This window comes from Sus scrofa, chromosome 17 (assembly GCF_000003025.6).
Source record: "Sus scrofa isolate TJ Tabasco breed Duroc chromosome 17, Sscrofa11.1, whole genome shotgun sequence".
In the NCBI taxonomy this organism is placed as follows: domain Eukaryota; kingdom Metazoa; phylum Chordata; class Mammalia; order Artiodactyla; family Suidae; genus Sus; species Sus scrofa.
The window spans coordinates 22,094,547-22,121,101 of NC_010459.5; the positions used below are offsets into that span (position 1 = coordinate 22,094,547).

The 26,555-nt window shown below is 42.1% G+C and overlaps 1 protein-coding gene across 10 annotated transcripts in view; it reads right to left on the reverse strand.

Annotated features, from left to right (window-relative positions):
- The window catches only part of TASP1 (taspase 1), a 395,076-nt gene that overhangs the window by 131,178 nt on the left and 237,343 nt on the right, over positions 1-26,555 (reverse strand). Inside the window, exon 14 of one of the 10 annotated variants that reach the window (XM_013985078.2) lies at positions 9,602-10,398. The exons of 4 other annotated variants lie outside the window; for them this stretch is intronic. In XM_013985078.2, the coding sequence (XP_013840532.1) occupies positions 10,393-10,398 (6 nt within the window). In that variant the 3' untranslated portion in view covers positions 9,602-10,392. Of the gene's footprint in view, positions 1-9,601; positions 10,399-11,974; positions 13,048-26,555 lie in introns of those variants that run through there. 5 more of the 10 variants (XM_003134258.6, XM_021078007.1, XM_013985079.2 and 2 more) reach the window with 5 other exon arrangements.

Here is a 26,555-nt window from a genome sequence, read left to right on the forward strand (position 1 = left end):
CTTGTTTAACTGCTTTAAAAACTGCCTGATTGTACCAAAGAGGCTGCATTTCATAGAATAAGTTGGAAAATGTCCCCTCCTCTTCTATTTTGTTGAAAAATTTTGTTAAGAATTGATATTAATTCTTCTTTAAATGTTTGGTAGAATCAACCAGTATAGCTTATATAGTAGTGCTTAAATTTGTGGGAAGTTTTTTTGATTACTACTAAGGCTCTTCATTTGTTATAGATCTATTTCCTCTTGAGTCAGTTTTGGTAGTTTGGTATCTTTCTAGGAACTCGTCAGTTTCAAACAGGTTATTTGATTAATTGGCATGTAGTCATTCACACCATTCCGTTTATGTTCTTTTTATACCTGTGAGTTCAGTAGTATTTTCCTTTCCTTAATTTTTATTTTATTAATTTGGGTATTCTCTCTTTTTTCTAGTCTGTCTAGTTAACGGTTCGTCAGTTTTGTTGATCCTTTTGAAGAACAAACTTTGACTTAGCTCATCTTCTCTACTGTCTTTCTACTCTATTGAATTGATTCCCACTCTAATTGCCATTATTTCCTGCTTCTATTTGCTTTTAGGCTGCTCTTTTTCCTTTTCTGGTATCTTAAAGTGGACTGTTTGGTTATTGATTTTGTAACGTAGGCATTTACAGCTGTAAATTTCCTCTAAGGACTGCTTTAGCTGCCTCTCTTAAGTTTTGGTATGTTATGTCTTCCTTTTAACTCATTTCAAAGTATTTTCTAGTTTCCTTGTGTTTTTATCTTTAACTCATTGGTTATTTAGTTGTGCATTGTTCAATTTTCACATATTGGTGAATTTCCTCAATTTCTTTTTTATTAATTTTTAATTTTTTTGTGATCAGAGAATATTTTACATGCTTTTAATTCTTTTAAAATTGTTTTAGAATCCTTTTAGAATTGTTTTATGGCCAAGCATAAGGTCTATCCTGAAGAAAATTTCACATGCACTTGAGAATATATTTCATTTTGCTATTGTTGGGTAGAGTGCTCTAAGAATATATTCTTAGATATATGTTGTGTGCAGTGTTATTCACGTCTTTTATTTCCTTGTTAATCTTCTGCCTAATTGATCTAGTCAATATTTAAAATGAGGTATTGAAGCCTCTGGCCATAATTGCTGTATTGTCTACTTCTCCCCTCAATTGTGTCAGCTTTGCTGCATGTATTTTGGGGGGTCTGCTGTTATGTACATGTATAATTTTTATAAACTCATGATGGATTGAGTCCTTTATCATTATAAAATTCTCCTCTTTACCTCTAGTGTTATATTTTGTTTTAAAGTCTATTTTGTTTGATATTGTATAGCCAATCTAGGTGTCTAGCATTTTTACTATGTGCCTATCTGTGGATCTTTTTATAATTACACTACTTGAAGTTCATTGAGCTTCCTGAGTGTGTAAATCCATGTTTCAGCAAATTCAAGAAGTTTTTAGCTGCTATTTCTTCAAATACTTTTTCCGCTTCTTTCTCTTTCTCCTCTCTCTCCAGTAGGCTTATGCTGGTGAACTTAAAGATGTCCTCCATTTCCCTGAGGCTCTTTACTCCTCACTTTACTTTCTCTCTGTTCTCCATATTGTATAATCTCTAGCTATCTAATAAGTTCGCTAATTCTTTTTTCTGCTAGTTCAAATCTACTGTTGAGATCCTCTAATTCATTTTTAAATTTTGGTCATTGTACTTTTAAACTCCAGAATTTCCATTTAGGTTTTTTATTTATAATTTCTGTCTCTTTACTGATTTTCTCTATTTCATGAGATACTGTCTTCATACCTCACTTTACATTTTTAAGCATGGTTTCTTTTAGTTCTTTGAACATTTCTGTCTTGGATGATTTAAACAACATTTATTTCTAACAATTCTGAAGGCTGAGAAGTCCAAGGTGAGGGTGCCAGCATGATTGGATTCTGTTGAGAGCCCTCTTCCTGATTTGCAGATGGCTGTCTTCTTGCTGTTGCCCTCACATGGCAAAGAGCAGAGAGAAGAAACTAGTTCTCTCAGGTTTTTTATAAGAGCTTTAACCCAACTCATGATTGCTTCATTCTCATGACCTATCTCCCAAAGGCTCCACCTCTTACTATGATCACATTAGAGGCTAGGGTTTCCAATTTTTAATTTGGCGCAGGGCCACAAACAACCATTCCATAACAATATTTGTGATGGCTACTTTTAAGTCATTGTTAAATTTGACACCTGGTTCCCCTCTGAGATAGTTTCTGTTGCCTTTTTCCATCCATGGATGGGTTATATATTCCTACTTTTTTGCTATCTTGTCATTCTTTGTTGAAAACCGGATATTTTAGGTGATGTATTATAACAACTCTGCTACTTATTTCTCTCTCCCCTCTCCAGGGCTTGTTTTTGTCATTGTTTGATTGCTTATATGACTTGTGAAATGGCTACACTATTTTGGTGAAGTCTATTTTCCCCATGATTGGGGGCACATCATGTTCCCTGAGGCTTTTTAAAAAATATCTGCTGGTATCCCCTTAATTTTAAACATGAATCAAAAAAAATTAAAGTAAAACATGAAAAATAGAACTAAACACTGAGACAATGGAAGAGATTTTCATCATCAACTCTGAATCCACTCTTTGCCTCTGGTAAGGATTCTGGTTTGGCCAGGGCATCCTATTTGGGCAGCTGCTCAGGAGAAATCCTAGGCAGGGGAGCTAGATGTGGCCAGATTACAAATGGTAATCCTCACTTAAAAGCCTCACACTGGCCAACCTGAAGGGATGGAAGAGCACATCCAAGAGCAAGAGGCCTTCCTGAGACTAGAGCAGAAGGTGATGAGAAGGTGGGACAAGTTTGTTCCCACCCAGTCCCTGTTATACTCCATTCCTCATCCCCTGGAGTTGTTACCCCTACCGAGATCTTTTTTTCCTTATGTATCCCTCCAGGATGTGGGAATACATATTTTCTTGTATTATTATACAAGAAATACTTATATATAGTATTATATAAGAAAATACAATACAAATATTTCTTGTAATACATCACCGGATATTTTAGGTGATGTATTATAACAACTCTGCTTATTTATTTCTCTCTCCCCTCTCCAGGGCTTGTTTTTGTCATTGTTTGATTGCTTATATGACTTGTGAAATGGATACACTATTTACAAGAAAATACTTATATATAGTCTTTGTCCTAGTCCTTATCCCAAAGACAGGATGTTATATACTCTAGTCTTTACCCTGCTCATTTAATACATCTTGAAGATCTTTCCATGCCAGTAAAAAGAGAAACTTGTCTTTTTCGACAGCTTCATACCATGGATAAAGCATAATTCATTGAACATCTTTATGATTAGTATGGGTTATCCCTATCCATCTGTTATGACAAACATGCTACAACAAATATCCTTGCACATAGGTCATTTTGGTATGTGTGCAAGTATATCAGTAAGATAAATTCCCAGAAGTATGTTGCCGACTTAGAGGATAAATGCAGATATAATTTTGATAAATATTGACAAATTGCCCTCAGAAGTGCTATATTACATGCTTCTACCAGCAGTATTTGAGGGTATTTCAGTATGTAGATGAAGTTTTAGACATTTGCTTAACAAACAAGCAATCCAAAAACACAGTATTCAGAGTAGGTCATATCAAGGTAGGAAGGAGGTTGGAGCAACTATGGCATCATTGTAGCTCAGCATGGCCAGAACCATAGACCCACCCATTATTATTATTATTATTATTATTATTTTAGGGCCACACCTGTGGCATATGGACGTTCCCAGGCTAGGGGTGAAATTGAAGCTGCAGCTGCCAGCCTCTGCCACAGCCAAAGCAACACAAGATCCGAGGCACATCTGCGACCTATGTTGCAACCTTGCAGAAACACCAGATCCTTAACCCACTGAGAAAGGCCAGGGATGGAACCCACATCCTCATGGATACTATTGGAGTTCTTAACCTGCTAAACTACACTGGGAACTCCCAGACCCACTATTTTTAAAGGAAGCCTAAACTCTAGGGATCTCTGACTTAATCCATATCCTTAATCAGCACATGAGAAAACTGTGACCCTAAGAATTTAAGGGACTTGTTCAAGGCCACCTAGAGACTAGTGTGCCAGGGCCAGCATCTGATATTCTGCCCTCAGTTCATTGCACTTCCACTGCTTCTAGAAGGTAGAACAGTGACCCTCAAAGATACCCCTTCCCTAATCCCCATATTACACTCGTTATGTTGCTTACACGGTGAAAGGGACTTTGCAGATGTGATTGAAGTATGTGCCCTGAGATGGGGAGATTATCTTGGCTTGTTCAGATGGACCCAATCTAGTCACAAGAGCCCTTAAAAGTGTAGAACCTTTCCCTGCTGTGGCCAGAAGAGATATGTTGGAAAGATAAAGCCAAAGAGATGAGTCAGGGATGCAAAACACAAGAGGGACTCAACCCAGCTGTCAATGGCTTTGAAGCCAGAGGAAGGGAGCCAGGAGCTTAGGAATGTCTGTGAAAGCTGAAAACCACCCCCAGCCAACAGCCAGCAAGGAAATGAAGATCTCATCCTTAATAACCCCGTGAAACAGAATCCTGCCAACAGCCTGAATGAGCTGGAAATAAATTCTCCCCTAGCACCTCTCACAAGGAATGCAGCCCTGTCACCATCTTGATTTTGACCCATGGCAACCAGAGAAAAGAAATCAGCCAGGACTTCTGACTTACAGAATTGTGAGATAATCAATTTGTATTTTATGCTGCTAAGACTGGGATAATTTTGTAAGGAAGCAATAAAACTATGTTCTCTGGAACGATTAAACTCCTCCTCCACATTGTCTGTTCCATGTGGCCAGGAGGAACCTTCAATTATTCAATATTTATTGAGGGCCTATATTATGTGCCAGGCACTGTCTCAGGTGCTGGAGGGATAGCATGAATGACACAAAAATGCCCTGTGTTTCAGTGAGCTTACTTTCAAATGGAGGGAGATACATAAACCAACGAAATTTGTCACTTATATGATAGATTAGAAAGTGCTACGTGCCAGAGGAAAATAAATAACACAGAAAGGGGATACAGAGTGCTGGGGGATGGGGGGGGCAGGTAAGGAGTATGCTCATTGAGAAGTTAAGATTTGAGCAGTTGAAGGAGATGAGGAAGAAGCCAGCTATTGTGGATCCATCTGGAAAGTCTTTCCGAGGATAACTAAAAGCATGTGTGGTGGTTCTGAGATAGGAGGACATCTGAGCTGTTTGGAGAACAGCGAGGAGCCCAGGATGGTTGGAGCAGAGTGAGCAAGGGCAGGCCAGTGGGTCTGAGAGTGACAGGGAGCAAATCTCAGGGTCTGGTAAGGGTTCGGGGACAAGGAGTACTGCAAGGTTTTGAGCAGGAGTGCACCAGGATTGCATCCTTCTGGCTGCCAGGTAGACAAGTACCTGGGTGGGGGAGGAGCCGAGAGCAGACACAGGGATACCCATGAGGCCCTAATTGTAATGGCTCAGGTCAGAGTGGTGGATGGTGGCAGCTGAGATGATGAGAAATGGGTGGCCCCTGGATACACTTTGAAGAGAGGCAAGAACATCTGTTGATAGAATCATTGTAAAATAGGAAAACAGATTCAAGGATATTGGCTTAGAGGCCCCCAACGGGCCTTGGTTCTGGATTTGTGCCCTTATACTGCCCCTTCCTCTTGAATTTGGGCTGAGCGAGGTCACTCAGTTTAAGCAATCAGTGTGACAAGAGAGATGCTGGGCCAGCTCTGGACTGAAACCTTAAGAAGCCAACAGCTTCTGTTCTGGTGAATCTGGGGACTTCGAGATACCATGTCCTGCATGAGAGGCAGCATGAAATGACCATGTTGAGAGGCCTCGTGCAGAGGGAGAGGCTCTGAGCCCACACGGAGGAAGGAATGGCAATAGGCCCAGCCCCGGCTCACCCTCCAACTAAGTTCAGCGCACCCATGACCATCTGTGAGAGCAGCAGAAAAGCACAGAGTGAAATCAACCTTCACTGAATTGTGAGCAGATAAAGCGGTTGTTGCTGAGGCAGGGGCAGTTGGTTAGGCTGTGACATATGAAAAAAGAGACCCCCAAAATTTTGGTCCGAGCACCATGAAGAAGTGGGGTTACCATTAACCAGATGGAGCAGGCATCTAGTTAACAGGTTTGGGGAGAAATCTTGGGTGGAAAGATTAAAATCTTACTATTTCTAAATGGAAAAGAACACAAGTTTTTCTTAATGTAGTATAAAAATTTAATGTAGTAAAAAATCTGAAGCATTAGCTGGATGTTTTTTTCCCCAAGGCCAGAAAAGGCCATTTTAGGAGCAACTCTTGGCATCTACAACATAATCATCACAGCAAAGGGTAAGGGGATTATTGAGACTTTTTTTTTTTCCTTCTTTCCCGCCTCCAAAGCTCTGTTGACAATCAGTAAAACCCCCGTGGCAGTCTGAGGCAGAGGAGCCCTCACCCAGCTTTTCTGGCTTTGCCACTGTGGTTTCAGGGCTTCTGTGACTTCACTGCATAAAGGGGAAACCACCGGGCTTGCTTTCCCTCCTGCTTTCCACAGCTGGTCACAAAGAACCACCCTGGGCTCGGCTGATGGGCTTCTGGAAGTGAGTGTGCAGCCTTGGAGGAAGGCCCTGGCCAGTTTTAGATTTAATCCTTCCTGTGGCCAGAGATTTCAGAGACAGCAGCACAAGGGAAAGGAAGAACAGCCTGGTCAATCTGGTCAGCCTGTGGGTCTCTGAGGATAGACATCTGGACTAATACCTTGTATGATTTTCCCAAATGAAGTGCTAGGGAAAGGCAGTGTATACTGCTTAAGAATTCTTAATGTCCCAGAACAAATATTAATGTAAAGGGATTACTTTTTTTCCCCCCCTTTTTAGGGCCACACCCTTGGCATATGGAAGTTCCCAGGCTAGGGGTTGAACTGGAGCTGCTCCTGCTATACACAGCCACAGCCACAGCCACACCAGATCCGAGCCGCATCTGCAAACTACACCTCAGCTTGGGCAACGCTGGATTCTTAATTCACTGAGTGAGGCCAGGGAATGAGGACATGGATTGAACCTGCATCCTTATAGATACTAATCAAGTTTGTTTCTGCTGAGCCACAACAAGAACTCCTAAAGGGATTACTTTTTTATTATTATTATTATTTTTTGCTTTTTGCTTTTTTAGGGCCACACCCTTGGCATATGGAAGTTCCCAGGTTAGGGGTGGAATCAGAGCCGCAGCTGCTGGCTTAGGCCCAGCCACAGCAACACAGGATCTGAGCCGCAACTTCGACTACACCACAGCTCACGGCAATGCTGAATCCTTAACCCACTGAGAAAGACCAAGGATCAAACCCGAATCCTCATGGATCCTAGTCGGGTTCATTAACCACTGAGCTATGAAGGGAACTCCCACAAAGGGACTACTTTTATGTTGCCAATTTCTCACTTATTCCCACCTACAGCCTGCTGCCTTTGCCCACCTGCATCTCCTTCTCATGCTCAACCAGCTTTTGGGAAAAGTTTAGAACATAGTGACAGTAGAACAAACCATCATACACATGAAGGCTCATCTTCTGGGTTCAACATTTCCTTGGGCTGGTTCCTGGGAGGGAGGAGTGGCTTCCATCTCTTATCCCTCTGTAGACCCACCACTGCAACCCTAAGTAGGACCAGGAGCCTGGGCTTCACAGCCCAAAGGGATTCCCAACAGTGAGCAATTATAGGGTTTATGTCAGAGTAAAGTTAATGGGTTTGACTTAATAAACATTTTAAGAAAAATATTAGGAGGCATTGATTCTTCTGGGGCTTGGGTTGCTGCTGTAGCACAGGTTTGATCTCTGGCCCAAGAACTTCTGCATGCTGCAGGTGCAGCCAAACAAGTAAATAAAATAAAAATAAAACTATAAGGAGTTCCTAGTGTGGTGCAATGGGATTGGTGGCATCTTGGGAGCACTGGGATCCAGGTTTGACCCCCAGTCTGGCACAGTGGGTTAAGGATCCAGTGTTGCCGCAGCTGTGGCTTAGGTTGCGCCTGTGGCTGGCATCCTTGGCCCTGGAACTCCATATGCCAAAAAAAAAAAAAAAAAAATTACCATAAAATTAAATGTTACATAAAGGACATCCAAGCTTGAGAGATGGTATTCTGGAAACAGGGGCCAGAGGAGATTGTTAGAGTTGGTATTGTGGAGACAGGCTCACAACACATGGACACTGTTTAACTCTGCTTCAATCTCTCCAAGTCTCTTCAGGTCATAACATGCCTTTGATTATCGTTTCTTCCAATGACCATTAATGCAATTCTAAGCCATTTCCTCAACAGTGTCCTTCAGTCCTTGCTGGGCTGCTGCTGTTTCGCTTCTGTTCACTTACCACCTCCTAAAAAGTGTCCGTCTCCAGCAGCCTGGTGCCTATCAGCACCCACTTAGTTATAAACGTTCACTTCGTGGTACATCCAGCCTTATCACCTGGAGAATGTCCATTGGATGTCAGGGATGCGGATGGCTCATAGGAGTTCAAGGCAGGAGTGGAGGCCCCCAGGGGTGCAGAGGCAGACCAGTGGGTCCACCCTCTGCAGGAGAGGGTACAATGGCCACTAAGGCCTTGTGGCGAAGAGCATATGAAACAAAACTTATCTTAGTTTCAAGTTCCCCTGGAAGCAAGGAGTCAAGTGCAAGTAGTTCATCTGGGATTTGGTTCCAGGAAACATGGGTTCAGGGATGGGGAAGGGTGTGGGGAAGGGAAGAAAGCCGAGACAAGGTGTATTAATGAGTCAATGGCCACAGGGGGCAACTGAAGTTTCAACCTCTTAGCAACGGTGTAAAACACAGGCCTCAGAATTATTCTGCCCAAGAGACAAGGAAGCTCATTGAATGTTTAGACACCAACTTCTGTCCATTGCTCATTGAGAGCTGCTTCTGGGAGTGCTGATCCCCGGCCTTTCGGCCAGCTCTGCGCAAGGACAGAGCAGCTTTCTGTGGTTCCAGAACAAATTCTAAGGCATGAAGATGAAGTGTTAGCCTGTAAAATTTGCCCGGGGCTCCTGAAATAGATATATGGGCAACGACAATGACCTGTTCTAGAACCTGTTTAAGCTGGCTTTCGTTGGCTAAGACTCTACCACCATGCTCATGGCACTGACCTGAGACCTGAGAAAATGTGTACTGACTGTGCTCTCAGTACTGTGATGGATTTATGCAAAAGTCTGAGGATAAAATATACCCACTCAACAGCATAACCTAAGCCAGGATTGTACAGGGAAGCAATAAAAGGGTATTGTATAATCCTAAAGGTCTGGACAGCTTTCCTATTAAGTTAAAAGTACAGGTTATAGAATCCCATTTGGGGATTCAGTATAGCCCCATTTTTGTGTTAAAAACAGAAAATGGGGAGTTCCCATCGTGGCTCGGTGGTTATTGAACCTGACTAGCATCCATGAGGATGCGGGTTCAATCCCTGGCCTTGCTCAGTAGGCTAAGGACCTGACATTGCTGTGAGCTGTGTTGCAGGTGACAGACGTGGCTAGGATCCCACATTGCTGTGGCTGTGGCATAGGCCAGCGGCTATAGCTCCCATTAGACCCGTGGCCTGGGAACTTCCATATGCTGCTGGTGTGGCCTTAAAAAGTAAAAAAAAAAAAAAAAAAAAAAGCCCACAGAAAATGTATACATAAGAAGAGTAGAAGGATACAAGCTAAAGTGTTATTAACTGCTGTCTCTAAGGAAGTAGGGTTATGAGTTAAAATTTTTTTTCTTGCTTTTATTTTTAATTTTTTTGTAATAAGAATGGACTGCTTTCATAATAGTGACCAGATTTTTAACATTGCACAAGAATTAAATACAATCTCAAGAGTCGAGACTACCTCCAGCATTTTTCTCGATCTTCACCCCTGACTTTCCTCCATCACACCCCCCACTCAATGCTTTACAAGACAAACTTTACTTGTCTGCAGGTAACTGGCATGTGACATCACCACTCTCATATATGGGAGATGAGAAATTTGGTCCAAAAGGCTCGTGAACACCAGAAGAGATGTCCCCACATCCATAAACTAAAACTCCATCCATTTTGCTCACAGACAAGCACCCCAGACCAGCAATGAGCACATGCTTATAGGTACACTGTACACAGTTCTACAGACACTGGTATCTGAGTTCAAGGTCACGTGCAGAAGAGGCAGTGTGAAGATGAGGAAGTGCCTAGCAGAGACAGACACACCGAAGGCAATGCGAGATGGCAGAGCTCAGACGAGGCTGCCAGGCCAGTCAGTGAGCACAGGGACCCCGGTTCCTTAGGGTGAAGCACACACCCTCTGCCTCCTCAGGTGGGGAAGACACCGCTGTTTCCAGACTCAGAGCAGGATCACAGTGACGGCCTTGAGGAATCCAGGCCAGGCTTAACTATACCCAAGAGGACCAAACATCCGAAGCTCAGGCCTTAAAAAGAAATAGAATCCAGGCCTACAGTTAGAACCATCACATTAAAAGTGGGCACCTTCAAACATGGTTTCAGAGGCTGGGTGATAGAAGGCAGACTAGGGAAGGTTACATCTGTTTCTATCTTGTCTACTTTTGTATGAAACAAAGTTGTTTCTATATCCGTCCATCTCTCCTGGTTCCAGTATCTCTTCTTGAACATCTATCTTCTAATTAAGGCACTTATACTACACATGACTTTTTTTTTTGCCTCCATGATTCTGAGTATCACTTTTTATTTCCCTCCAGGTTTCACAATATTCTCTAAATTTAAAAAAAGAAAGGTAGAAATTGGAGAATAAAGTCTTAAACTGTTTTCTGGAGGGGTTATGCTCTTTTGTACTGGCTAGTCTTTAAACTCTTCATAAAAGAGGTGTTTAACAAGCTCAAACTTTTAAATATGAATGGGATAAAATCAAAAGGAGATGAAAGAAATGGCATTCCTGGTTCTGAAATAGGTCAGAGGATTTTCAGAGTCCAAAGTGTCCTGATAGTTTTATGTGATCCAATCCAGTTCCTGAAAAAAACAAAAAACAAAAACAAAAAACCCTGCCCACAGGTAACAGGTCTTTGAAAGCTTTTGAAGCCAAAGGCTCCCCACCAGCCTCAGCCCATCTCTTACTGAGGTCTCAGCCTTATTAAGAATGAGAAACAGATACCACGGCACCAACCTGTCTATGAGAACAGAGCGAGACAAATGTAATTGCCTGTATGAGGAATATAAGTCAGCAACTCCCAAATCATTCATATTCACACCCACTCCATTTGGGTTGTCTTTCCTTTATAATTTGGCCATACATCGATGTCAAATGTATAATTTCATCTGAGGCTTTATCAGTCACCGCCCAGAGCCGTGATTAGAGGGTGCAGGAAACTTCCTCCCCCAGGCAAGTCTATCTTTAGTGCCTTCCTGATAGCTACTTCTTACATGTAAAATCAAAAGAAACGTCTTGGTTTTCTTATGTGGCTCCAGAATCACTAAATATAACATTGAGAAGCAATTTATCAACCGAAACCATTGAGTTTTCCGCTGCCACCACCATGTCTCCAAGCAAAGTGGTCTTATTCCCTTCCTTTGTTAATTTTTTTATCACATTACAATGGAAACTTTAGGGATTTGTCTACTGACCATTCACTGATGTGCTAAGCTCATCTTTCGTCATGCTGGTGTCCAGCCTAACGACACAGAGATGCAAATGGATTCTGAACAATCAGAACCACAGCAAGACGGATAATGGTATGATTTCTGAAAGAAGTAACTTTTTACAAACAAAACAAAAAACAGGAGTTCCCATCCCGGCTCAGAGGGTTAAGAACCCGAAATAGTGTCCATGAGGATGAGGGTTTGATCCCTGGCCTTGCTCAGCAGGTTAAGGATCCAGCATTGCCCCAAGTTGCGGCATAGGTTGTGGATGCAGCCCAGATCCCAGCATTGCTGTGGCTGTGGTGTAGGTCTCAGCTGCAGCTCAGACTCGGCGCCCAGCCTGGGAACTTCCATATGCGGTAAGAAGAATAAATAAATAACAGCTCTCCAATCTAGGATTCAAAAGATAATTTATTAGTCTGAGAAGAGGAGTCACACGGTATACCCAGTAATATGCTTCTTTTATTTTTGTGCCTTTATCTTAAAAATATATTTAAACAAGAAACAAAGATAATATTGAATTTTCCCATAAATTTTGCTTTCTTATTTACAGTGTTACATTGTAAATAACATTCCATTATACACAAATTAAGGACTGCGCTTTACTGTAGGTTCTCTTTACATACTCTTTCATAATACAGTTTACACAGCTGGAAGCTATGCCGTATTTAAGCTTAGAAAAGCTTGAGGAAAGAAGTACAAACTTTATCAGTAAGACTATTATTTAAAAAGGTTCTGACCTTAATTCTCTGCTAGATTGTTTCACTGAAACCATTCTTTGTTAAAGAAAAATGCCCCATATGAGGGATGAGAACAACAGTTTAAGTTACCACGGGATCCACTTAAACTGGCTAACAAAGAAACACACTTTGTTACTAGTACTGTTATTAAAGGGACCACTGCCACCGGCAAATCATTTCCACAAGTAGACTTACTCTGTAGTTCAGACACACACAGTTACATCAAGGACAGTTGGTAGCTCTGTGAAATCAACGAAGTTTCTTGCCCTTTAGGTTTTACTTGTAAACAGTGAAAGCACACGTTTTGGGGAAGATGATTTAATCATTCCTGGTCTTAAGGTACACAATAAAGAGGGGCTTCTATTTCATCGAAGGAGAAGCAAGCACACACACACACACACACACAAACACGCGAACACACGCGCTCGCATGCGCGCGCGCGCGCACACACACACAGTCCCGCTCATCTGCCCAAGGCCCGCATGTCACCAAGCGCTAACTACAGCAGCACTAGTGTTGTGAGCGACGCACGAGGCTGCGACAGGAATTATAAAATGAGGAAAATGTCCAGCTTCGGTTAAAAACCTCAGGTTCCGAAACGCCTCTCGGACGTTCTGTGCTCGGCCTGAAGGTTCAGTTCACGGGGCTCTCCAGGCGGCAGACCCCTCCTTCGATCGCCACGGACTGTCCGGCCACCGCCCCGGGGGGAAGTCTGGAAATGTGAGTCTGCAGAGGGGGAGACGGAAGAACGTTAGAGGTGCCAGCTCTGTCCCCCCACAGGCGACGAAGGCGAAGGAAACCCCAGAGCATCACGGCTTCTTTGTGCTTCTGAGCATCTCCAGGCTGTGTTGCTGGTAACTCAGGTGCAGACAGATACTGTTTGTCCAAATCTCAGGGAGTATGAGCAGAGTGACTGCTGCGGATGGAGCAAGCATGGCACTAACAGCGAGAGACACCGAGGCTGGGATGGCCCAGGCCCCGGACAGCACGGAGCTTACAGTTTAGTCACACTCCAAACAAAAATGGTTTGCAGGCCAACCATATTGAGCCTATTCCAGTTAGCTGACAACTACCAATGTATTTACATTTTGTCCTCTAAACATTCAAAGCAGCTGAGGATACCTGATTCATGTTTATTCCCTACAATTTATTCCTTATGAGATTTAAATAGCTGACAAAAATCATATCTTTCAACAACCTCAAGTGAGGCAATGAGGTTAAAAAAAAAAAAAAAAAAGAACTTAACAAAGTAAGTTAAAGACAGGCAGAGCTTCCTGGTGGCCACGACCAGACAGTGGGCCACGTGGTGTAATGGGATCACACAAAGCAACTGCTCAAAGGAGAAAACCGTTCCTGGCACAGAGTCCAGGGAGCCAGTCCTCCTGCAGGGCTTCTTACACAGTAGGCAGTGCGTGCAGTGGGTAAGTGAGGACAGTGGAGTTTTGTAGGGCTGGGCGTGACCGCTTTACTCAGAGGAGGCTGGCAGTAAAAGCTCTTCCACACGGGGTCAGGACGACGTTAGCCAGGAATTCCTTTTTGATGATCTGGCTTAATCCAGGGGGAGATAAATGTTGGAGTTTCTAAGAAGAACAGAGGGACCATATCTCCTTCAGGTAATCCTCTTGGATTCTGCTTCCCTGCACAAGCTTTTCCTGAGGACTAAACCTATCAAGCAGAGTTCAAGTCCTACAGAGAGAAGTCATTGGATGCAGCTGTCAAGGTGGCCAAGCCTAGAGTAAGTCTGATATCCTCTCATGCAACCATAAAGGAAGCAAGCGTATGTTTTAGGTGGAACAACAGGTAAGCTAACTGGTTCCAGTTTGAGGGTAGATGCTATTCTTGAGGTTCACTGCACAAGTCCTATTAGAGTAGCTGCCATAAATCAACAATTTGGAGAGTTCTGCAGAGTAGAACATGTCCTCTGGGTACTTAGTTTTTCTGCACTCAATGTAGGAAGCAATCTGTAACCTACAAGAGGGAGGTCTGTCAACTCTGGGATGGAGATCTGGGCGAGGTGGTCCCCGTGGCCTCTCCTGGGAGATGAGTATCAATGAGTTTGCTCACCAGGCTCATGTATGCCTCTGGGAACTGTGTCCCCGAATCAGACCTCAATATTGCATCTGAGGGCCATAACTGGGGCTCACCACATGGATATATTATACCAGAGAGGCCCACAGGAAGACAAACTTGTGGATCTTCTGCTTCTGGTGATGTTTCATTAACCAAGAGGGAGAAGTTTGAAGAGGGGCATGCTGTTTGATTCTGCTACCCAGCAGCTCTTGTCACATCAGCCACAGAAAGCTCAAATCCACAGTTTCCGGAGCTCTGTGTTGGTGGGGCCCTCTTACTCTTTCAGGAATTCATTAACATGAGGTCAAAGAATTTTTTCCTTGGGCATCATTCATCAATTAAAAAAAAAAAAAGGCTCTTCTAAACAAAGAAGATCCCTGAGACAGTAGGGGTCCTAGTCTATTTCAACCCTAATCTCATCCTCTTCAGCCATGAACATAGTCACACAGCTATGACAGGGATCAAGAATGAAGAAAACAACATGGTGGTTCCTCAAAAATTTAAACATAGAATTATTATTATTATCTTTTTATAGCTGCACCCTGGGAATATTGAGGTTCCCAGGCTAGGGGTCCAATTGGAGCTGTAACCACCAGCCTACGCCACAGCCATGGCAACCTGGGATTGGAGCCGCATCTGTGACCTACACCACAGCTCATGGTAATGCCAGATCCTTAACCCACTGAGCGAGGCCAGGGATTGAGCCTGTGTCCTCATGGATGCTAGTCAGGTTCTTTTCTGCTGAGCCACCATAGGAACTCCAAAACATAGAATTATTATATGATCCAACAATTCCACTTCAGGGTATATATTCCAAATAAGTAAAAGCAGGGACTCAAGAAGATATTGGCACACAATGCTCATAGCAGCATTATTCACAATAGCCCCAAAGTGGAAGCAACCCAAATGTCCATCAACAGATAATAAATAAAATGTGGTCTAAATATACAATGGAATATTATTCAGCTTTAAAAAGAAATGACATTCGGACACATGGTACAACATGGATCAACTTTTAAGACACTAGGGCTCAGTGAAATAAACCAGACATTGAAAGACAAATACTGTATGATTCCATTTGTATGAGGTACCTAGAAATCAAATTCATAGAAACAGAAAGCAGAATGGTAGTTGCTAGGGGCTGGGGGAGCCAGAAATAGGGAGTCATTGCTTAAGAGGCACATAGTTTCAGTCTGAGAAGGTGACAGTTCTGGAGATGGGTGGTGGTGATGGTTGCATAATAATGTAAATGCATTCAAAAGTACACTGAAAAGAATCAAAACGGTAATTTTATGTTATGTATATATTAGCACTTTTTTTAAAAAAAGGAAGCAGAAATGACAATTTCCTTCCTAGTCCAGGAATATTTTGTCTTTTTTTTTTTTTTTTTTGCTATTTCTTGGGCTGCTCCTGCGGCATATGGAGGTTCCCAGGCTAGGGGTCCAATCGGAGCTGTAGCTGCCAGCCTACGCAAGAGCCACAGCAACGTGGGATCTGAGCCGTGTCTGAAACCTACACTACAGCTCACGGCAATGCCGGATCATTAACCTACTGAGCAAGGGCAGGGATCGAACCCGCAACCTCATGGTTCCTAGTCGGATTCGTTAACCACTGCGCCACGACGGGAACTCCCAGGAATATTTTCTATAAGATGACATTAAGAGAAGGGGTTAGATAGGAATGAATCCAAGCCACTGACTCAAAAGCACAGACGTCAACATCATGAGGTTCTGTTCACAAACAGGTGGAACATTTACAGTCAGGTTACTTATCTGTCCCTGAAAGATAATCCCAGAGTTCCCAGTGGCTCAGTAGGTTAAGAATCTGGCATTGCCTCTGCTGTGGCTCGGGTTCAATACCTGGCCCGGAAACTTCCACATGCCATGGGTGTGGCCCAAAAGAAAAAAAAAAAAAAAAGAGAATTTCACAGAAAACTCCATCTGCATGTTTCCCAAATATACAGGGAGAATCCAACAAGACTTTCTGGCAGGCCTAGTGGTCCAGGCACCAGAGAGGCAACAGAGAATAAATTAGTTGTTAAAAGATCAAAGAGTCACCACACATTCAAGCAGACACCCTGCAACTTGACCAGGGGAATGTTAGTCTTAAAACAACTGGTTTTCTGCTGGGCATGAAAAAGACACAGCACTAAAACGAAGAAACTGCTGTCCCGCAGATCAGAGGACTTGATAGTAACCTCCTGAGATTTATAAAAACACAGATGGGCAATCCAAATTTACCTCTAACACTCCTACCCCACCAAGTTTACAACAGAAAAATATCTAAATAAACTGAGCCACACCACAGAATATCAAAGAGAGGGAGGAAGGGAAAGAAGAAAGAACTGGAAAAGATGACAACAGTCTTGAGGTATTTATTAACGGTACATGGGCAAGATATTTCAAAAATACATTGAGCTCTGTGTACATTGAGCTTTTTACATAAGACAGAAATGCTCTATTGGACAAACAAGATGTTAAGATTACTTCTCATGATTACCTCTTCTCTAAATCATCATCTAGTCAAGGGGGATTTTGCAATTGCAAAACACACTGGCATGATCTTGGTGGTGAGGGGAATAGAATGGTTAACCATCCAAATGTATATCATATACACTTTACCAGTTTCAGCCATCAACATGATCTTCTGACTCATCAGGAAATCAGTAACCTTGGCCTGAAAAAGTTTGAGCCAAGATGTATTTGCAACTTTCTGTGGAGATTTCAGTGGAGCATCAAATCTTATACAGTGAGAGCTCTTCGGGAGAATACTTTATATGAATGTTTTTCTCTAAGAGTTCTTTTTGAGAAGTGGGTTTGAGTTCCTTGAGCCTAAATATAGACTACTTTCTGCAAAGAAAAGTTAAGTAACTCACTGAAGTTCAAATTCAGAACATGAGCTCTCTTTTTAATCACCACTATCCATAAATATTTGTTGAATAAATGGTTCAATTCATTTTGATAAAATATATGGTTATTTTAAATAATGCATTCGCTTTTCATATTTCATAAGTGTTTTTTGATAATTTGGGTAAATGTAAGAAGAAAACCACAAGAAGAAAAGAGAGAAAGAGATGGAGAGACAGAGAGAGGACAGAGGAAGAGAGAGAGGAAGAGAGAGAAGGGCATGACAATTATAAGCAATAAATCATGTCTGGAGTCTAAGAGATTATAAATTTTTGAGCACCTGAATTTAGAAAAATGAACAGCATACTTTCTTATTGATTATATGAAGGAAAACTAGATAATTTGGCATTTTTAGTTTTCCATATTTGTTGTATAAAAATATGTTCTGAACATTCTTTAATGATTCTTTCCTTTTGCAAGTCTTTGGTCATGAAAGCCTTTTTTAAAACTTTTATTACTGTGAATATATAGACAACCCAAGGGTAAAATTCATGGATTTTTTTGTTTAAAATGAATAATATATATAAAGAACTTGTATGTCAGGATTTAAAAGTGCAATGAAGGAGTTCCCATTCTGGTTCAGTAGTAATGAACCTGACTGGTATCCATGAGGTTGCAGGTTTGATCTCTGGCCTCGCTCAGTGGGTTAAGGATCCAGTGTTGCCGTGAGCTGCTGTGTAGGTTGCAGATGTGGATCGGATCTGGTGTTGCTGTGGCTATGGCGTAGGGTAGCAGCTACAGCTCAGACTCAACCCCTAACTTGGGAACTTCCATGTGCTGCAGGGGCAGCACCAAAAAGACAGAAAAAACAATTTTTTTTTTTTTTTAAAGCACAATGAAGACTTTTGTACTGTCTAAGGACTGTGCAGACTCTAGGGTGTCTTACAAGCATAAGAACTTAACAAGGTGTCTTTAAAACCATTTAAGTAGCAATGTACTTTAATTGGAACTAATGAGCAATAGCACATGAAAATGGTAGATGCCAGAGCAGCAGCCTGATGCATTGTGGGCATTTCCATATTCCTTGCTCATACACCTCTCTAAACCCCATTCATACACCTCTCTCTGTTTCCACATCTCTAACATCCTTTTCTGGTTCTTTCTCCTGGAAAGAGTTCCTTGACTAGATCCTCCACTCAATCTAGAAACTTTCCCTCTACTTTCTATAGCACCAAGCTGAGCATTTCACGTCTTGTGATGTAACTGTCCAGGTTTTGGTTTGTTTTGTATTTTTGAGGCTCTAATTGAACTGGAGCAGGAGCTTGTCTCACACACACCTTTGTCTTCCCTGCACCTGTCCCACTATCTGACATGGAAGGCACACTCTGGCAATACTCGCTGAGTGGAGAGGTCACTAAAATACATACACAATTCAGGGTTATGTTTATGTACAAAGAATCTCAAGTGGTTTTTGGATTTTTGTTTTGTTTGTTTTTAGGGCTGCACCCGTGGCATATGGAAGTTTCCAGGCTAGGGTTGAATCAGAACTACAGCTGCTGGCCTATACCACGGCTACAGCAATGCCAGATCTGAGCCGTGTCTGCGACCTACATCACAGCTCATGGCAATGCCGGATCCTCAACCCACTGAGCAAGGCCAGGGATCAAACCCGCATCCTCATGGATACTAGTCAGATTTGTTTCCACTGCGCCACAACGGGAACTCCTATAAGAAAGATTATTTTTAAATTGATTTTTTGAAAGTATAGACTGACTCCATTTCCTCACCTTCCAAGTGGTTGTTGTTAGAATGGAGATGGAGCTTTAGATTTCTCAAATGTTAGTGGCTCCACACCAATGGACTCCAATGGCCTTGTAGTTGTAACTCTCAGAGGGGCCAGACAGATCCTCGAGGTTCACACTCCTAGAACTATCAACTTGTAAATTAAACTGCCTACTCAAAGCCAGTAAACGTAGGGCTGTATGTTTTTATAAAACCAAATGCACTGGATAATAACATATTTAGCCTGAAGACTTCAACATGAGGAAGTTAAAGTAAGAAAAAAAAATGATATAGAAATTATATAATTGCTTGATGTCCTAATCACAATCTAAATAGTAGCTGAGACTTCCTATCATTCATACTCATGTCTTTAAATCTTTTAAGACCACCTTAGCGACTGCTTTTTTGTGGTTTCCAGGAAAAGTAGAGGCACACAATTTAATTTTAAAAGTCTCAAAGCCTTTATTTAGTGGTTGTATTTTAATCCATCTTTCCACTTGCAGGAGAGTTGCTTGAGCTCTGCCACAACAGTCAAGGGAAGAGTCTCTTAAACAAGTTATTATCCTTCTTTGGTGGGGTCAGGAAGATAAAATCTAGGCAGATACAACTCAAAAAACTTAGAAATATTTTATTCATTGGCTTTATAATTTTGCTAGTTTGTTTTTCTGTTCTTTTAAAAAACAGTGACTAAAAAAGTACCTGTAGCATACAACATATTATGTCCGATTCTAAGGGTAATCTACAAAGGCAATTTATTATAATGGCTGTGTGGATGGCTTACAGAATCAGGGCACCTTGAATTCCAGGCTATTGTTTCTTCCTGGACACAATGCTAGACTATATTTCCCAGTCTTCTTTGCAGCTGGGTGTGGCTATGTGACTGAAAACAGACTGATGGACTGAAGCGATTTGTGCTACTACAAGGTCTGGCAGAAAACCTTATAAGCCATTCTCCATCTCCATGTGATGTAAGGTGCCTGGGACCCTGAATCATAATTTGGAGGAGAGCCTTCTGCCAATCAGAAACCTCAGTTTGTATATTACATGAGTGGAAAACAGGCTTCCTATGGTGTTTGAACATCTATACACATATATTCTGGGATTTGCTTGTTACAGTAGCTGGAGTTATCTCAACCACTAATGATTCCATCTAAGCCTCTGCACTTACTAGCTGTGTAACCTCTGCTGGTTACTTAACTTCTCAGTTCCCCATCTTTAAAATAGGTATAACAGCATTTCTCATCTTGTTGATAAGGACTGTGTGGATAACATCTGTCAATAAATGTTAGATTCTTCTTAAACAAACACATAGCAAAGCACAAAACATCATGCAGCACAATCTCTACTACAGATTATTTGATTTCCCAGAATTGGGAAATTTTACTTGAAATATTTGACAGCATGTAAAAATAGAGAGATATTTTAATGAAAAATTAGTTGTGTGCTGAAAGGTAAGACTGAAGAGGCCATGGCATGGGCCTGGGTGTCCATCGACAGAAGAATGGATAAAGAAGATGTGGTGCATGTGTGCAATGGAATATTATTCAGCCATGAAAAGAATGAAATAATGCCATTTGCAGCAACGTGAATGGACCTAGAGATTGTCTTTTTTTTTTTTTTTTTTTTTTTCCCACTGTACAGCAAGGGGGTCAGGTTATCCTTACATGTATACATTACAATTACAGTTTTTCCCCCACCCTTTCTTCTGTTGCAACATGAGTATCTAGACATAGTTCTCAATGCTACTCAGCAGGATCTCCTTGTAAATCTATTCTAGGTTGTGTCTGATAAGCCCAAGCTCCCGATCCCTCCCACTCCCTCCCCCTCCCATCAGGCAACCACAAGTCTCTTCTCCAAGTCCATGATTTTCTTTTCTGAGGAGATGTTCATTTGTGCTGGATATTAGATTCCAGTTATAAGTGATATCATATGGTATTTGTCTTTGTCTTTCTGGCTCATTTCACTCAGTATGAGATTCTCTAGTTCCATCCATGTTGCTACAAATGGCATGATGTCATCCTTTTTTATGGCTGAGTAGTATTCCACTGTGTATATATACCACATCTTCCGAATCCAATCATCTGTGGATGGACATTTGGATTGTTTCCATGTCCTGGCTATTGTGAATAGTGCTGCAATGAACATGCGGGTCCAAGTGTAGAGATTGTCTTACTGAGTGAAATTGGTCAGACAGTGGACGACAAATATGTGATGTTGCTTGTGTGCAAGTCTGAAAGGAAGATGCAAATGAACTTGTTTTCAGAACAGAAACAGATTCACAGACTTTGACAGCAGGCTTGTGGTTGCCAGTGGGGTTAGATGGTGGGGTGGGGTGGGGATGGATGGGGGTTTGGGATTGGCATACGCTGTGGTATATGGAGTGACTGGCCAATGGGGACCTGCTGCATAGAACAATAAACTCTGCCCAGTGCTCCATGATGGTCTATATAAGGAAAAAAATCTGAAAAAGAATGGATGTGTGTACATGTACTGTTGAGTCACTCTGCTATACAGCAGACATCATGACAACATTGTAAATCAACTATACTTCAATAAAACTTTAAAAAATGAAAGAAAAAGGTAAGGCTGAAGAAAACAGACATTTTTAGGTCTTGCTGTCACTGACACAATAATTAACAATTGCTGAATACTTACTAACTACTAAGGGCTTTGTATACACCAGCCTGCTGTATCACTAATCTTGTAAGACTCAAAACCAATCAGCTCAACATGCTTGGGTGCTACAGAGAAAACCAAAGTGGAAGCATCCTGGAAGACGACCTTCTAAGAACACGTCATGTCGTTGAGAAGACAAGTGACAAGTACAGTCATATGAAATAATCAGAAAACCATTAACAAGGGCATGTGACCATATATTAAGAGGGTACAACACCCCAAAGCGTGATTTCCAACTCCACCAAGCATTTAACTCAAGTCTGCAGGTAATGATGGGGTATCCTACAATTTAACTCAATCCTGATGCTCTCTACCAAGAGATAGTCAGATGTCACAGGCTAAGAGCTCAGACCTACAAACTGCATCCCCACCACTCCAGCTACAAGTCTAACTTGTCACCTGCACTCTGGTCCATGGCTATAAACTGGCCCCTACTATCCCCTCCTCAGGTTTGATTAATTTGCTAGAGTAGCTCGCAAAATTCCGGAAAAAATAGTTTACCTACTAGATTATGATTTATTGTAGAAGGATATAATTCAGGAACAGCCAGATAGAAGAGATGCCTAGGCCAGGAAGGTGGCCTACGCATCCAGGCCTTCTCTGAGGGCACCTCTCTCCCCAGATCTCCATAGTCACCATCTCAGAAGTCCTCTGAGCTTTGTAGTTCAGGGATTTTTTTATGGAGGCTTCATTACATAGGTATAGTTGACTAAATTATTGGTCATTGGTAACTGACCTCAATCCCCAATCCTTCTCTCTTCCACACAGGCTAGGGGGTAGGGCTGAAATTTCCAACCTCTAATCACATGGTTTGTAACCCTGGTAGCTTCACCCCAAACTTGGGTTACTTTGGAGTTTTCCAAAAATCATTTCATTAAAATAAACTCGAGTGGGGTTGAAAGGAGCTTGCTACGAATAACAAGATGCCCATTTCACCTTTATGGCTCTGAAGGGCCTGAGAACAAATTTCATAACAAAAGATGCTCCAATTGCTTTTATCACTTGAGAAATTCCAAGGGTTTGGGGAGCTGTGAGTCAGGAACCATGAGGAAGAATAAGTATGCATTTCTTATGATAAATCATAATATTACAGATACCCAACCACAAATGCCACTGGCAGTGGAGAGAGGGAGAAGACGGACGTGGGTCAAGGAGATGGGGACGATTCTCCAGAGGCCAAGGCACTGGAGGTAAGTAGAACTGGGGGGCAGCACTGGGCCTGTATAAAGGAGAGCTAACAAATTTCCTTGGTTTGGGCCACACAGTGTTTCCAACTTTCAAAAACTTAATAGCAAATATTTTTAAATGAGGAAGTTGCATATAGGCGTCTTGATTCCTACTACTCTTGAAAAGTCTGGCAACCCTTGCCTTCTCTCACTAGAATAAAGTTGCAGCTACCTTCTTTAAAAGAGCATTTTTGGCAATAACTTTCTACCAGTTGGGGCTGTGTTCTTCCTATAGCGTGTGCACAGATGGCCCTAATATCAGTGGGGTAACTACTATTGGTCCACTGGGTTCAGATGGTGGCAGCCCAATCCTTTCATTATAAAGCTCCCTAATCAACTTCTGCCTAATGGTTTTGTAACTACAGAACCAGTCCCAAGCCAGCCCTACCCTGTTTCTAACAAGATACTGAGTCATTTTTCAGAAACACAACAGAATAAAACTGCAAGTCATGGAGCAGTCAAGCAGACAAAGGAGATTCTGACTTCAAATAACCTGGAACCAAGTTGTTCCCCCCAACTCCCCTCTAAAGGATCAAGACTGGAACCTGAACTCCAGAGCCCTTTCAGAAGTGAAAGGTCCACTGTTCAGGAAGAATCTGGTGCTGAAGCCCCTCTACCACATCTTATCATAAATGGCCAAGCTCCTAAGCCCTTCAGTCAAAACTTGCCCTACCAGTGCTTCTGCACACCAGTCCTCCTCCCCTACCTAATTAAAGTTGGATCAAACACCAGATGGGGAGGCAAATTTGAGCCATGTTTCCTGTCTCCTTCCTGGTTGATCTCACAATAAGCTTTTCTTTTCTCAAAAGCTGGTGCCATACTATGGCAATATTGTTGGCTTCTACGCATGGCAGCAGCATGCCCTTTGCTTGGTAATGATTTTAGCAGTCACTGATAATTATTGCCTAGACCCAATTTTTTCAAGAGTTACCAAGGGGTGGTTTCCTAATTTTGTCACTGTCAATACATTAATAGCTAGAATTATTCTATGAAGAACTTTCATCAACGATTTGGTATTCTGCAATAAAATGCACATGAGAAAGAAAGGATGAACACTTGAATTTTTCACTTCCTTTTCAGGGTTCAGAATAATAAACCTCCAAAAGAAGCCAAATATTTTTCCATCATCATTTTTTTTTTTGTGATGTTAAGAAGGCAGTTTTGTTAGACGGAAGATAGTAAGAGATTACAGAGGGAGCACAGTTTGTGGGGAAAAAGGAATAAAAGGAGAAGGTACAGCATCTTCTTCACTCATATCAGCCAAAGGCCATCTCTTCTGTTTTATTTTTTTAAAAAAAGAATACATATAATGGAATTGTGAGAGCTGCTTTTAAACAGTGTGAAAAAAGACTAGCCGGACTGAGTTGCTGTCTGTTTCAGACAACTAATTTGTAGGCTCACATGTTTTAAGTAAAATAGAGCACCTACAAGACAAGTTAGCTCCTTTTGGATTGATACGAAATGAGTATTGCTGTCAGTTACCACAGTGACGTTTCCTCAAGGTCAGTTTCACTATTTTGCAGGAAGTTATCTCCTCAAAGATAACTGAGGGTTAGGGTAGCATACCAGTCTGCAAGGGCTCCCATTAGAAAATTGTTTCCCCACAGAAAACTGTTTTCCGGACGCTGGGAGTCCAAGATCAAGGCATCAGTAAGGCTGGTTTCTTCTGCGGCCCCTCTCCTTGGCTCACAGATGGCTGTCTTCTCCCAGTATCATCACATGGCCTTTTTCTGTGTGTGCAAATCCCCGGTATTTCTTCTTATAAAGACACCCTGTTGATTAGGGCCCCATCCTTATGACTTCATTTAACCTTAAATCACCTCTTTAAAGACCCTGTCTCCAGAAATAATCACAATGCGGTTTAGGGCTTTAAGATAAGAATTTGAGGAGTTCCCGCTGTGCCACAGTGGGTTAAGAACCTGACTGCAGCAGCCCGGGTTGCTGCAGAGGTGCAAATTCAACTCTCAGCCTAGCACAGTGGGTTCAAGGATCTGATGTTGCCACAGCCACAGCCTAGGTCACAGGTGCAGCTCGGATTCAGTCGCTGGCTCAGGAACATCCACATGCTGCAGATGTAGTCATTAAAAAAAAAAAAAAAAAGGCTCTGAAGGGGATGAATGCAGTCTAAGACAGATACGGAGTAAAATCCAACAATGCCCACATGTGAGCTGCAGGGCTGCGTTCGTTCTCTGAGCCGAAATCCTCCCTCCCTTTCCTTTGCTCGTTCCTCTCCCTCTACGCTAGCCTCCTCGCTGTTCCTCAACCACGCAGCACATTCCTGCCCCAAGGCCATTACATGTGCTATTCTCATTGCCTAGAAAGCTCTTCCATCCCACATCCAAGGGGCTCACTTGCTCACTTCTGCCACATCTGTACTCCAAAGACACCCTTTCAGAAAGGGTGACACTGGCTACTCACCTGAATTTCACTACCAGCATCCTCTTTGCCTCAATGTTTCATATACCCTTACTACCACCTAACCATCCATTTTGCTCCTTTATCTTACTCACTGCCTACCTCCCCCATTGGGACAAAAGCTCCATGGGGTGAGGAGCTTTAATTCTTCATTGCTTTCCCCTCAGTACCTAAAAGATAGCCTGGCTCTGTGCGTAAAAGATAGGGGCTCTGTGTATTTGCCAAGCAAATAGAGGACTTAAAGGAGGACTTGGGAAATGAAAGAGAGCCAGCTGCAAATTTGACATTTTATATTTCTTAATTTTACGTTTTGTAGTTTTTGATTGTAACTTGTAAGTTTGTTATAAATTTTTGAAAAGATTTGAATAAATAAAACGAGCAATGTGATGTTGTTGTGGACCTTAAAACTCTGAAAATAAGAGCCTACACATTTCCCAGGATGGACACAAAATGTAGAAATAACACGATCTGACATCACCTGCTCATTCATCTCACACAACAACTGCACACACATTATCCTCTCTCGAAGAGAGACAGAGACAGCAGCAACCATGACAGCAGTCAGGTGGGGCTGCGTCTGGTGGGTCTGTTGTGTTTTGCTGCATGAATGAAATTCTGGTGAATTCAGCACTTGGAGGAATATGGAGATCGGGAGGACTACCTAATTCATGGGGCATCTTCTCTCCTAGGGAACAGGATAAGGGTGTCTCACGCTCAGTTTTACAACATGATCACAAGCATTTGAAGACACAGATACTCCTCTTCCCTATCATTTTACCTTCTCTCTCTCTTTTTTCTTTTTAGGTATATGAAAGTTTCCAGGCAAGGGGTCAAATCGGAGCGTCAGCTGTTGGCCTCTACCATAGCCACAGCAACTTGGGATCCGAGCCGCATCTGCAACCTACACCACAGCTTGTGGCAACGCTGGATTCTTAACTGACTGAGCGAGGCCAAGGATTGAACCTGTGTCCTCATGGATACTACTAGTCAGGTTCTTAACCTTCTGAGCCACAATGGGAACTCCCATCTTACCTTCTTTAATTCTGCCTTAATTTTGAAATTGTTGAGTCCTAGATACATATTTGTCAACCTGTTAGCAGTGTCATGTGAACTTCCTAATATAACCCAGAATGATGTGTATATTTTGTAGTCTACAGATCTGTTTAGCTACAGGCCAAACTTATCTTCTGTGCTGTCACTGTGCTACCCAGGGGTTGGA